At 43.3% G+C, this 12,700-nt stretch overlaps 1 protein-coding gene across 1 annotated transcript in view; it reads left to right on the forward strand.

Moving 5' to 3' along the window:
- The window catches only part of ETFDH (electron transfer flavoprotein dehydrogenase), a 1,111,536-nt gene extending 1,099,115 nt beyond the window's left edge, over positions 1–12,421 (forward strand). The window contains exon 13 of the mRNA XM_044062047.1: positions 11,689–12,421. Coding sequence (XP_043917982.1) covers positions 11,689–11,852 — 164 coding nt within the window. The 3' untranslated portion in view covers positions 11,853–12,421. The remainder of the gene's footprint in view (positions 1–11,688) is intronic.
- Positions 12,422–12,700: the final 279 nt, after the last annotated feature.

The following is a 12,700-nucleotide window of genomic DNA, read 5'->3' on the forward strand; positions in this document are numbered from 1 at the left end:
TGGACTCAAAAGGAATTGCGCCTGCACATCAACCAAAAGGAAATGCTGGCAGTGATACATTCAATCGAGGCCTTCGAACATTTCCTTAATCAAGGTCACCTGCTAATAAAGACAGACAATACCACAGTTATGTGGTACATAAACAAGCAAGGAGGTACCCATTCCTACCCTCTTTGCAGGCTGGCAATGAATCTTTGGGAACTTTCCCTAAAACTCAATATAGAGCTGCATTCCCAGTTCGTACCAGGAAAGGACAATGTACTGGCGGACAGCCTAAGCAGAAACACCATGGATCCACACAAATGGATGTTGCATCCAGACATTTTTCTTCAGATAGCACAATCATGGGGAAGGCCGGACATAGATCTTTTTGCCTCCCCCCACAACCATCAACTGAAGAAATTCTGCACAAGGACATACCATCCTCAAGCATGGAAAGTGGACGCCCTATCCTTCAGCTGGAATGCTCTAACAGTATATGCATTCCCACCTCTTCCGTTAATGACCAAGGTCTTACTGAAGATCAGGACAGAGCAACCAAAAGTGATTCTGATAGCTCCGGACTGGCCAAGACAACACTGGTACCCACTGTTAAAGAGCATGTCACGCACGAACCCGTAGCCTCTACCACAATGGCCACTTCTTCTGACACAGCACAATTACAAAACTCTGCACTCCAGCCTGAAAACCTTGCAGCTGACAGCCTGGAAAATACCTTGACTCCTCGCCAGGATAAACTATCCAAGAGGGTAAAGGATATCATCATGGAAGCTCGGCGGCCTTCCACAAGAAAGGCATATTCAGAAAAATGGAAAAGATTTCGAACCTGGAGCACCGCACAGGGTCAGGATCCGACAGTGATGAGCATTCCACATATCCTTGAATACTTGGCTGAAATGCTCCATAATGGCCTTTCTTACTCATCCATAAAAATTCATGTTTCAGCTATTTCAGCAGAGTACAACACTGATCCACCTGTATTTTCTCATCCTCTGCTAAGGCAGTTTCTAAGAGGGATAAAAAACATCAACCCTCCAAGGAAACCACCAGTGCCTACATGGGACCTTAACTTCATGTTGGAAAAATTAACTCTACCTCCATTTGAACCAGCAGCATCTTCAGAACTACAATTCCTGTCTTGGAAGACTGCCTTCCTTCTGGCCATAACCTCAGCAAGAAGAGTATCTGAGTTACAGGCCCTCATGGCAGTACAACCATTTCTCATTTTCCATAAGGACAGAGCCTCTTTGAGAACCAATCCTTCATTCATGCCAAAGGTGGTATCCAGGGTCTCACTGAACCAAGCTATCCACCTGCCTACTTTCTTTCCAAAACCACAAAATAAAGGAGAGAAACTTCTGCATACCCTGGACATTCACAGACAGTTGCGCTACTACTTGGACAGAACTAAGACTTACAGAAAAACTGACCAACTGTTTGTAGCATATGCTGCTGGTGTACAAGGAAGAGCAATTTCCAAACAAACAATTTCAAAATGGATAGGAAATTGCATTCGATTCTGTTACTCTTTTCATGGAAAAGCTGTGCCAGCTAACATCAGACCTCATTCCACCAGAGCAACAGCCACCTCCACAGCCTTCTTAAGAGGGGTGGCTACAAAGGACATTTTAGAAGCTGCTACATGGAGCTCTGTGCATACATTTTCCAAGCATTACAACTTGCCTTTATATTCCAGATCCAGAGCAGGCTTTGCTACTGCAGTCCTGCAGGGCATGTTAGCTACACCATCCTTTTCTTAGATCCTACCACCCCCAGCTTGGCTATGGTATTCTACCCATATGTAAGGACTGCAGATGCATCCTTGAAGGACATAGTACAGTTTTGTACCTACCATAAATGTAGATGTCCGATAGGTATGCATCTGCAGTCAGGTTTTCCCTCCCTCCTACCCCTCTGTGGTATTCTTTGGGTACCTATCCCTCTTTTTAGTTAGCCGGGGTTATCTTTTATGGTGTATTTGTTTTTTATTGGTTTGCATGATTGGAATTTATTCATTTCTCCAAAATTTAGCCTTCCTTAGAGGGCACCTGGCATCTGGGGCAAGAAAAACTGAGGAACATGGCGTCAACTGACGCTTTTGTACCCCAGGCGCTCTGACGTTGGGGAAAAGGGCGACATCAGCCGACGCCGGACCCAGACTTTGGAATCCGGCCGACCAAAGGGCTGCCTGAGGCAGGACAACCCATATGTAAGGACTGCAGATGCATACCTATCGGACATCTACATTTATGGTAGGTACAAAACTGTACTTTCTTGCCCTCCCTCAGGGGTCCACTCTCTGTACAGTAACCTTTTGTTCCAGTATACAGATTCCCCCTTCCCTTGAGAATCAGGTGCCTCCCAAGCTACCTGCCTCAGGCCTTGCAGTGTAGGGTCTGAGAGCTGAGCCTGTCTCAAGTCTGTCCTTGTAACCCTTCCCAGCTCTCCTTCCACAGGAAGTCTGGCATCCTCTGACAGTGGTGCCTCACTGTCAGCCTGGGTACTACTACTCACCTCTACCTTTGCAGTTACCCTGTCCAAGGGAACATCAGTACCCACAAGCAGCTCACCTTCAATCTCACTGCTACAGCGTAGCTCACTCCCTGAAGTAACCACATCAGCAGTCCTGGCGTATGCAGTCTGTCTGAGTCTCCCCCAGGCTGCCAGACCCACATGCTTGTCTCCTAGCCTCACTGCATGTAACTGCATAAGTACATAGTACTGCCTCATCCAAATCCTTCTGTCAGGACATCTGCAGGATGGTAGTTCCATACCCCTGTTGTCTCAAGACAACCTACTATTGGCATTTTGCCTTTACCACTTACTGGCTCTCTCACCTTTGGTTCCCTACCTTGTCTCCATGGACATCTGTATGCCCCATGGCCCCACTGGTTGCATTCAAAACATTTAACACTAGCTCCTGGACGTGTACCTGGACTAGTGGCTTCACTTGCTATTGGCAGATTCTGTTGGGGCAGTCTGTGCTGCCCACCATGAGTTCCTTTAGTCCCATGAGCAGTACTGGGGGTCCCTTTCCTGTGCAGGGCTGCCCTGCTTGCTAGGTATAGGTCTCCATGGACATCTGTATGCCCCATGGCCCCACTGGTTGCATTCAAAACATTGCTTACCAGTGGGAGTGGGAAGCATTGAGCTGCCTGTTGGTCCAGTTTTGTGAGGTTTCAGCCAGCAACTTGTAGTTTATTGGTCGTTTTGGGCCAGTTCCTAGCTTCTTTCAGCCCCCTGATATAAAAAACGCTAACGTTTTTTGGCTTGTACCTACTCAGCACAAGATCCTCGTGGTGGCCAGCAGAGTAATCCAAGCTTCAGAGAGCTGAAAAAGCGACTTTACCTGATATAAGTATTTTTTGTGGCTTTCCACTTCTATTTATCTTGCTACTGTATTTTCGCCTGTTTGCTGATACATTGCTACTGTTTTATTCTGCATTTATTCTGATATTGCACTTGTTTCTCAGTTTGTTACTTTAAATATCTGTAACTGTTGCAAATTGTTTGTGTAGGCTGTGATAGCGATTTATAGCAGTTATAAGTGTTTACTGTATCTGTTCTGCTTGTCTCTTGAAAAAAAAAAAAACAAAAAATATCTCTTGTTTTCCCGCCTTGCTAAGCTAGATTAGTCCAGTTTCAGAGCTTGCTGATCCCTGGACTTTGTTTGCAGTTCCTGTTACTGATTCTTTACCTAATTTGGAAAGGAGGAAGTTCCTTTGCTTACCAGTGGGAGTGGGAAGCATTGAGCTGCCTGTTGGTCCAGTTTTGTGAGGTTTCAGCCAGCAACTTGTAGTTTATTGGTCGTTTGGGCCAGTTCCTAGCTTCTTTCAGCCCCCTGATATAAAAAACGCTAAACTCGCGTTAGCGCGATTTAGCGCGGAGTTGCCACTGTTGCACACTAGGGCAGCGCCGGTTAAGCAGAATTAAACTATTAGTGCTACCTAAATTCCACTCTTCAAATTTTCCCTTAAAACTACCTTCCTCAAACTATACTACTGATCTAATCAGCGTATCCTATAACTATAAAGATCTTCTCTACTTGACTCCAAGTAGAATATTCTCTATCTGTTAAACCTAGCACTTGCTCCTACAGTACTTATTACCTTGATACGGCACTCTTGTCATAGATAGTACCCCAAAAAGGCAAACCCCCATTTCTGTCACCCACGTCCCCCGGAATCTTTTTCAAAGTTTTTGTCTATTCCTTCTAGCATGTCGACGGATCAGTTGCTAGTGTCCTCTCCTGCTCAGCTGGTGAACCTGGGAATTTTGAGGCAATGTTACAATTGCCTCATGTACACTGACAACCCTCTCCTCCTCCCACAAAACACAAATACATGCGAGAGATGCAACTATACGGCCAAACTGGAGGCTGAGCTCTCTCAACATAGGACTGGCAAGACCAGTCAGGAGGAGAAGGTTACCACACACACTATAGACCCAGTCTCACATAGTACCATCACAACCTCAAATCATACACATAAACACACAAAGACATACTCGAGGCTCTGAACAAAAATCTACCAAAACAGCAGAGGCCACCTAAGCAGACACCCAAACAACCACCACCTCAGAACACAGCACCTGCAACACATAGACCTCACAGTCAGAGTGTCAAACAGTCACAGCCCTTAAGGCCAAACACAATGCCAGACACACTAGTCATTGGTGACTCCATAGTCAGACACACTGACGTTCCGCTCACCAGACTGAGTAAGGAGAAGGTCACAGTAAGCTGCCTGTCGGGCTAGAATCCGCCACATAGCATAAGCACTCAGGTCTCTCAACAGCAGGTACAAATATGACTCAGTCATTGTCCATGCTGGTGTAAAGGACCTGAGACGTACCTCCTTGGACTACATGAAAAGAGACATTGAGGAGCTCTCTGATTATGTAGCCCAGGCAGGTATGACCCTGACCTTGAGCAGTATCCTACCTTCACCAAGAATGATGCCACAATACAGAGATAAGATGATCAGCTTTAACAATTGGCTTAACCACTGGTGTCATTCAAAGGGGATCCAGTGTCTGTCTGCCTGGGATGACATGCTGGACAAGCCACGCTGCTTCGCAAGGGCGGCTTGCACCTGTCACCCTGGGATTCCGGATATTGGCAAAGGCTCTTGCCACCCCCATAGTGCCTTTTTAGGCAAGGCTCAAATTCTAAACCTACCACCCTAGAACACAAAAAGGAAAAAACTAAGGGTAATGCTGCTCAATGCCAGAAGTCTAAATCTCAAAATGCACTTTCGAGGCCCTTCTCAATATGGAGAACATCGATGTCTGTGCTGTGACAGAAACCTGGTTCAAGGCTCCTGAGAGCACCCCAGCACTATCAGGTTTTACCTCATATCATGCGTTCGCCCCAAAATCCGGACAATACCAAGAAAGGAGGGGGGGTATCCATATTCATCAAGGACACCCACACCTCAAGACTGGTGGCAACGCACGATGCATCGGAGACCATCCAGGTGCAATTAACCATAGGCAAGACTGCTCTGCAAATTGTAGCATGTTACAGGCCACCCTCACAAACTCAGGAACCTCACATGGCCTTCCTGAAAACACTAGAGGGGATAAATGTATCACCAAACACCATCATACTAGGTGACTTCAATTACCCTAATATAGACTGGGAACACTACTCAAGCCCAAACACCCTAGCCCAAAAGTTCCTGGAATTCATAAACTCAAATGCCATGGAACAACTAGTCACCATCCCCACAAGAGGAGATAACATGCTTGATCTCGTCATCACGAACATGGGAGCACAATGTTCAACACCGGAAGTATACCCCTCACTGGTGAGATCAGATCACAAACTAATCTCGCTGGAGGTCCTCATCCCACCCCCACCTGAAATAAAAAAGACCACAGTAAAAACTTCTCAAAAGCCGACTTCACACTTCTAAAGACTAGTGTGGTCTCCTTTAAGGCCCCGAGCAGTGGAAAACAGTACTCAAGCCGCTGAATCACTCACAAATGCCTTCTACCAGCACCTGCAGGACTGCATGGATAAGGCAATCCCAAGCAAAACAAAGACTCTCTGTACCAAAGGCAAGCGTCCACTCTGGTGGACCCCAGCCATAAACAAACTCTACAACAAAAGAAAGCTACTACAAGATAGAGCAAAATCCTTAAAAGGTAAGACACCCTTGATCACTATAAGTAAAAACTAAGAGCTCTCATAAAATCATCCAAAGCAAATTTTGAGAGAAAAATAGCTAAAGACTCAAAAGACAATCATAAGGCATTCTTTAGCTATGTTAGAAACCTGGGAGGAAACTCCCAGATATGCTCAGAACTAGTCAAAATGATGTGAAGATTACTGATCCTACAGACATTGCCAACATACTGGCTGACAGGTTCAGTGCAAACTTCTCCCCTCCCCAAAGGAGAGATATCTATACCAAACGATTGCAGCCCCCAAACATTTCCAACGCCCAAGTTAAAACTGCTCTCTCCAAAGCAAAAACACAGCATCCATGGGACCGATGGTGTCCCCGGCTGTGTGCTCCACGAACTCAATGAGGAATTAAACCCACAACTAGGACAGCTATTTAATCAAAGTCTTACCTCTGGATATGTACCCAGGGGGTGGCGCACTGCAACTGTGGTCCCACTTCACAAAGGCGGTGCTTCCACCGACCCTGGAAATTACCGCCCTATTAGCTTGACAAGCCTTATCTGCAAAGCCATGGAGAGGATCATAATGGACCTCATAAATAAAGACATAGGAATTTGCAGACCTTGGATCCAACCCAGTTTGGCTTTGTCAAAGGCAGATCATGCCTTTTAAACTTGGTTGACTTTTTCGAAACAGTCACCAAAGCCATTGATGAGGGAAAGGCAGTCCATACAGCCTACCTGGATCTGGCGAAGGCCTTCGATACAATACCTCACTCGGGTATCATTGAAAAACTCAGCAGCTTAAATGTTAACCCATACATCACAAGATGGGTTGCAAACTGGCTGAGTGACAGAACCCACAGGGTCAGAGTTGCTGGCGCCATGTCAGACTCAAAGCCTGTCACAAGTGGGGTCCCACAGGGCTCAGTCCTGGGCCCACTCTTGTTTGGCATCTACTTTTCCAAGTACAAGCAAACACAGGAGGGTTATGGCTGACAAAGTTTGCAGATGACTGCAAACTGGGAGCCATAGTAGAAAACACATCTGACACAGATATCCTTCAGAAGGGTCTCACAGAAATGGATAACTGGTGCCAGAGCCATGGCCTAAAGTTAAATGCCAAAAAATGCATAGTCATACCCTTCGGGAAAAACAAGGTTACCCCTAGCTACCAAATAGGTGGCAATCCACTGAGCACAGAAGAAGTTATCAGGGACTTGGGGACCCAGGTTGATTGTAGTCTGTCATTCGACACCCATGTAGCTAAAGTAGTTAGGAAGACCTTCTACATTGCCCACCTTATCATGAAGGGATTCTCATCTAGATCAAGGGAGGTCATGGTCTCGCTTTACTCATCACTCATCAGACCAATGATTGAGTACAATGCCCCATTCGAATGTATCTGACCCGACACTTGCAGCAGCTGGAGAGACCACAAAAGTTCCTCACCAAAAGGATAAAGGGTCTCAAAATCTGTCCTATGCTGCCCGACTGAAAGAACTACAGCTCTATTCAGTAAACACCGCTTGCTCAGAGGTGACCTTTGCCTAACATACAAGGCCATGTCAAACCCAGATTTGATGAATATGCTTCACCTCAAAAATCTAGATCCACCAGAGCCACAAGGCGGGAGACTTAAACCTCGACGGCTATTAATAGGACGTGCTGGAGGGATAGATTCATCACCCAAAGACTCCCTATGCTGTGGAACAAAATCCCGGTATATGTGAGGCAGAGCACCTCGCTGGCCTTGTTCAAGAGAAATCTTGACCAATGGATGGGAGATCGCAGATATACCCCAGGGATTACCTCAGTGTCACTGCTCGACAGAGGCACAGCAAAATAATGGGTATAGTTCCCCATACTTAAGGGGTGGCGTAAGCCACAAAACGATGGGCTAGGCTTGTAAATGCCCTCGGGCAGATAGCCTAGTATGAACCTATGAACCTATGAACCTTCTTCCCCAACTCCTCTGAAGGAGCACACTGTTTATCAGCTAACCAGATCCTCATGTCATCAGGCAAAGTGCTAAGGGCTTGTTCCTTTACCAAAAGGTCTGTTAGCCCTTCAAAAGTGGTGACCTGACATCCACTCACCCAGCTATGAAAATAAGTGCTCAGTTCAACAACATATTCACATACATTTTCATCTGCCTTGCGTCTATGCTCACAAAACTTTTTCCTGTACATTTCAGGTGTTAGCTTAGAACATTCTAACAAATGTATTTTTACAGCAGTATAATCAAAAAAGTCAGTGTCAAGTATTTTTGCTTAAGAAGTTACAGCTTTACCATGGAGTAAGGGGGTCAGGAACCGTACCCAAAGCCTTTGGTCAACTTCATGCTGTTTACATACCCGCTCAAACATGAGTGAAGCTATCAAAATTATCCCCCTTTTTAAACTGTGGAAGAAATTTACTGACCTTTTGTGCTTCTGGGATCCGGTTACTCCCTTCCCCATTACCTCCATGATTCTGGCGAAGAGTCAGCATTTCCCTCTCATGCTTTCTCTGCCGTTCCTGTTCTTCAGCTTCTAGTCTCCTCATTCTCTCGGCTGCTTCTCATTTCATAGCCTAGCCTCCAACTCAAGTCTCTTTAGCTCCAGCTGGATTTTTAAGTCCATTGCGGAAAAGTTGAGCTGTCCTTTCTCCAAGAATATTGTATCTCTACTGTCAGTCTGATTATCCTCCAGGCTGCTGTTTTCTGATGCAGCTTTAACCAAGGCTGCAATCAAGTCTGCCTTAGTCAGGTTACCATGCACCAGCCCCCTAGCCTGGCACATCTCCGCCAGCTGGCTTATTGTCAGCTTTCCATACTCTTCTGCTGACATGCTGCCTGTTCACCCTGACTAACACTAAGCTAACAAAAGAAATAAACAGTTGTGATCTGAACTCTTGGTGTACACTGCGTGGCTGTTTTAGAGTACAAGACACGTTTAGAGGTCACTATACATAAGCTACAGGAATTCACTCTACCCACACCACTACAAGCCAATTAGTATGTGAAGTAGATCCCACCACTGCCAAACACTTGTCACGACCATGCCCTGGCCCAGCATTCAAGGAGCCTCAATCCTCACCAGTAACACCAGGGAGGTCATCTCCTAGAGGAGGAAAGGATAACTAATACACACAGTAAAGTACAATTTCCCTTAAGTGCACACAAAGATCACAGTAAGTCTGGGGCTGGCTGCTTCCTTGCTCACCAGGTCCCCAATAAGACTCCCCACTGGCACAGCTATAGGGTCCAAGTCTCAGCATAACTGGGCAAGTTAGGACCTCAGTATCCTCTCTGTCCAATCAGTGCTTCATGTCCCTGCCCAAGTAGCTGACACAACACACACATACTTTGAGATAAGTATTTATACAACTTCACATACACTCCTGGGAAAGGCTGACGCAGATTCTCCAGCTGTGCCCCTTTACCCAGACTATACAGTAGTAATTACTGCCACCACTCAGTTAATAATATCAGCTACTAAAAGGCCCTTAAAAGGGTGTCCAATTATTACTGTGCAATATTAATATCCAATGGTAATGTGACTATACAGTCTAAGGCTTATTGAAAGAGCTTAGACAGTAAACTCTATAAATATATAATGTACTCTAAAGCATACTTCATCTCTACACAAACCAGCCACAGGTAGAAGGTTTTAAAATATTTTATAATAAATAATTAAAACACAAGACAAATCTACTACACCACAGAGATATCTAAGAGTTCACAGATCACACAGAAACTTAAAATAAGACAGTAGGACAGGTCTGGTTTCAAAGAAAAATACCTAATTAATCTTTACTAGCTTTAACTATTCCTACAAGATATCACAGTGCTAAAAACTTACATGTGAGCATAAGCAGAGTGCTGATAAGTTAGATGTCCAGATCAAAATGCCCCTGGTCTCTTGTGAGAAATAGTATTTTAACATTACTAACAAACATGTCTGTAAGTCCCTCCCAAAATTACATCATTTTTGACACTTAGGTTTTCCCAGTATTCATATTGCATCATATTGCAACACTTGGTCTGAGTTCTCAGGCCACAAACTGGATTATTTAGCAATCTAACACCTGCACAGAAACTTACAACAATAGAAGACATTTCACATGTATATACTAACAGAAACTAAAGCAATAAAGCACCTTCCACATCTAAATTCTAGTCATAAATTTTAGCCTTAAAACAATGGGCATGAAATCTTCATCCAGCTGCCCTCGGGCTAAATTCTAACATGAAAGGATACAACATGCTTCACTGGGCCAGTAGAGTGCAATGTTGTCACATATTTTGCAGTTCCACATTTCACAGTGTTTTCTTACATTTAAAAACACAAACTTGTATTTTACATTTATTTATACAGTTGATAGAATGATATATTAAATTCTATTTGACTAGGCTGGCAGCCTTCGCAAAGTTGTCACGCATGACAGCAGTTCTCACTGCTTCCTTTCTAAGTTTATGGGGGTGTGGTCTCATTGGATAGACTAGGGCACTGCAATGTCATTAAATATGCCCTCAACAGTGCACTATGGGAAAGAGCAGCTTCCCAAGAAAACAAGAACATATTAGTGTGTCTGACCTATGAGGGCACTCGGGATTAGATAAAAATAGAATTAGTAAAGCAGTTACTTTGGTGCTGACAGATTTATATTGTATAGAACCTATAGTAAGATAAAAATGCATACTCTTTCAATTTCTGCCCACAGTAGTCCCTTAATCTCTGATTATACCTTGGAAATATATATACTCACACTGTAATGTTAAATACACTTCATATTTTTAGTTAATTTCTGCCTTGGACAGCTAAAGAGATAGTGCTGTAACCCTGGCTTTATATAAGGTACACATCAACACCACAGATACTTGTGTGAAGCAGAAATGGTCATATGCAAAAATATGAACCTTTTTGCTTCTGGGAAAAAATAAGCCAAGAAGTGACACTGATTGAGTCAAAGTCCATTTGTTACACTAGGCAAGTGTGCCTCTCAGTGATCTATTGTGTGTATGTGTGTGTGTGTAGCAGGTTGGAGCTGTCTAATACTCAGAGTCCTTTCAACCAAGACCAGCATGTAATTCAGTGAAGTAGTAACACAGAAATAGAAGGTAAAAAATAGCAGTGACTAAGTAATGCACAAATGGTACCCAAAAAGAATAAACACTACCTCAGTTAGTAATGTACAGTAGATAATACAAGGTTATAGTTTTACAGCAAGTACTACACACAGCTGTACTTTCCTCTTATTGATAATGGTATATTACTGGAACAACCTTTCAGCTAAACAGTAACAGGATACAAGTGAACATGCAAAAACTGTAATGTAAAGTAATGTTAGTGGAATAGAACTAAGGGACGATTAAGTGGCCATAGCTTAAACATGAACTTCAGTGGTTCTCTTAGCTGAAAACAAAAATTTGGACTAAGTGATCCATATTTATTTGCATTTTTATTTCACCTTCATCTGTTCCTTTGTGATGCATTAAAAAGGGGTGTGGTGATCTTGGTAAATTTTAGAAGTGCTTTGCTGCTAGTTTCAAAATATCTTTGTCTTTTCTAGGTGTGTACGAGTATGTTCCATTAGAAACTGGTGATGGAATGAGGCTACAGATCAATGCCCAGAACTGTGTCCACTGTAAAACTTGTGATATTAAGGATCCAAGTCAAAATATCAATTGGGTGGTACCCGAAGGAGGTGGTGGTCCAGCTTACAACGGCATGTAAACAAGAAGTGTTTGGAGACAGGATCTCTGTTGTTTTTATATATTGTTTAATGCAAAATGAACGATACTGTCAGAAGAAAAGCAAGAACAAAGTTGAAACAAAGTGCCCTTTCTAATACAGATCCAGTTCAGTATGCTAGTCCAGCCGGTTCTACAAGATTACCGAGTTTTCGTTAAGTTTAGGGTGAATATCCTAGACAGTTTGTCAGCAGCAGTTTTTGATCTGATTTCTGATCAGTTTAGTTTTAAATGTTTGTATACCAACATGTATGTTAATCGTGGTGTTTTATTTGAAACTTAATGTATATACTGTAGTTTGATTAAATCTTTATACTCTTACTATTCAGTGTTTCTTCCCTAAATTTGATTTTCTGTTACCAGTAATCTTGGACTTCAGGTCCAAATGTGGCATAATTTGAATATACATTGTATATAAATATCCTTTTTGTCCTAAAGCTGATGGATCGAGACTGCAGATTAGTTTAATCACTAGCCTTACAGAAGGACTGTATGCATATCAGAGAGATACTCATATTTATAAAATAAAATTCCAAACCGTGTTAAATTTGCCATCTTCTGTCACGTGTATATTTGTATATCTGCTAACTTCCCATGCCTAAGTTTTAATTCAGACAAGTCAGGGTCAAGTTACTTTTTTGTGTGGATTAGATAGGCACTGAATTAAGACAGAGTTATGTAGTTTTGTCACAGTTCATGTATGCTGATTACTTTTTTCATACTGGGAGGGCAAAGACATGTTTCAGGGTTGTATCCATTATCAGTTCACACAGTGGGGCAGATTCAATAAAGCCTACACTAAGTATACACAATATGTATTCAAGAAAATTC

The sequence above is a fragment of the Protopterus annectens genome, chromosome 2.part1, assembly GCF_019279795.1.
Source record: "Protopterus annectens isolate FY-2018-M chromosome 2.part1, PAN1.0, whole genome shotgun sequence".
Classification (NCBI taxonomy): Eukaryota; Metazoa; Chordata; order Ceratodontiformes; family Protopteridae; genus Protopterus; species Protopterus annectens.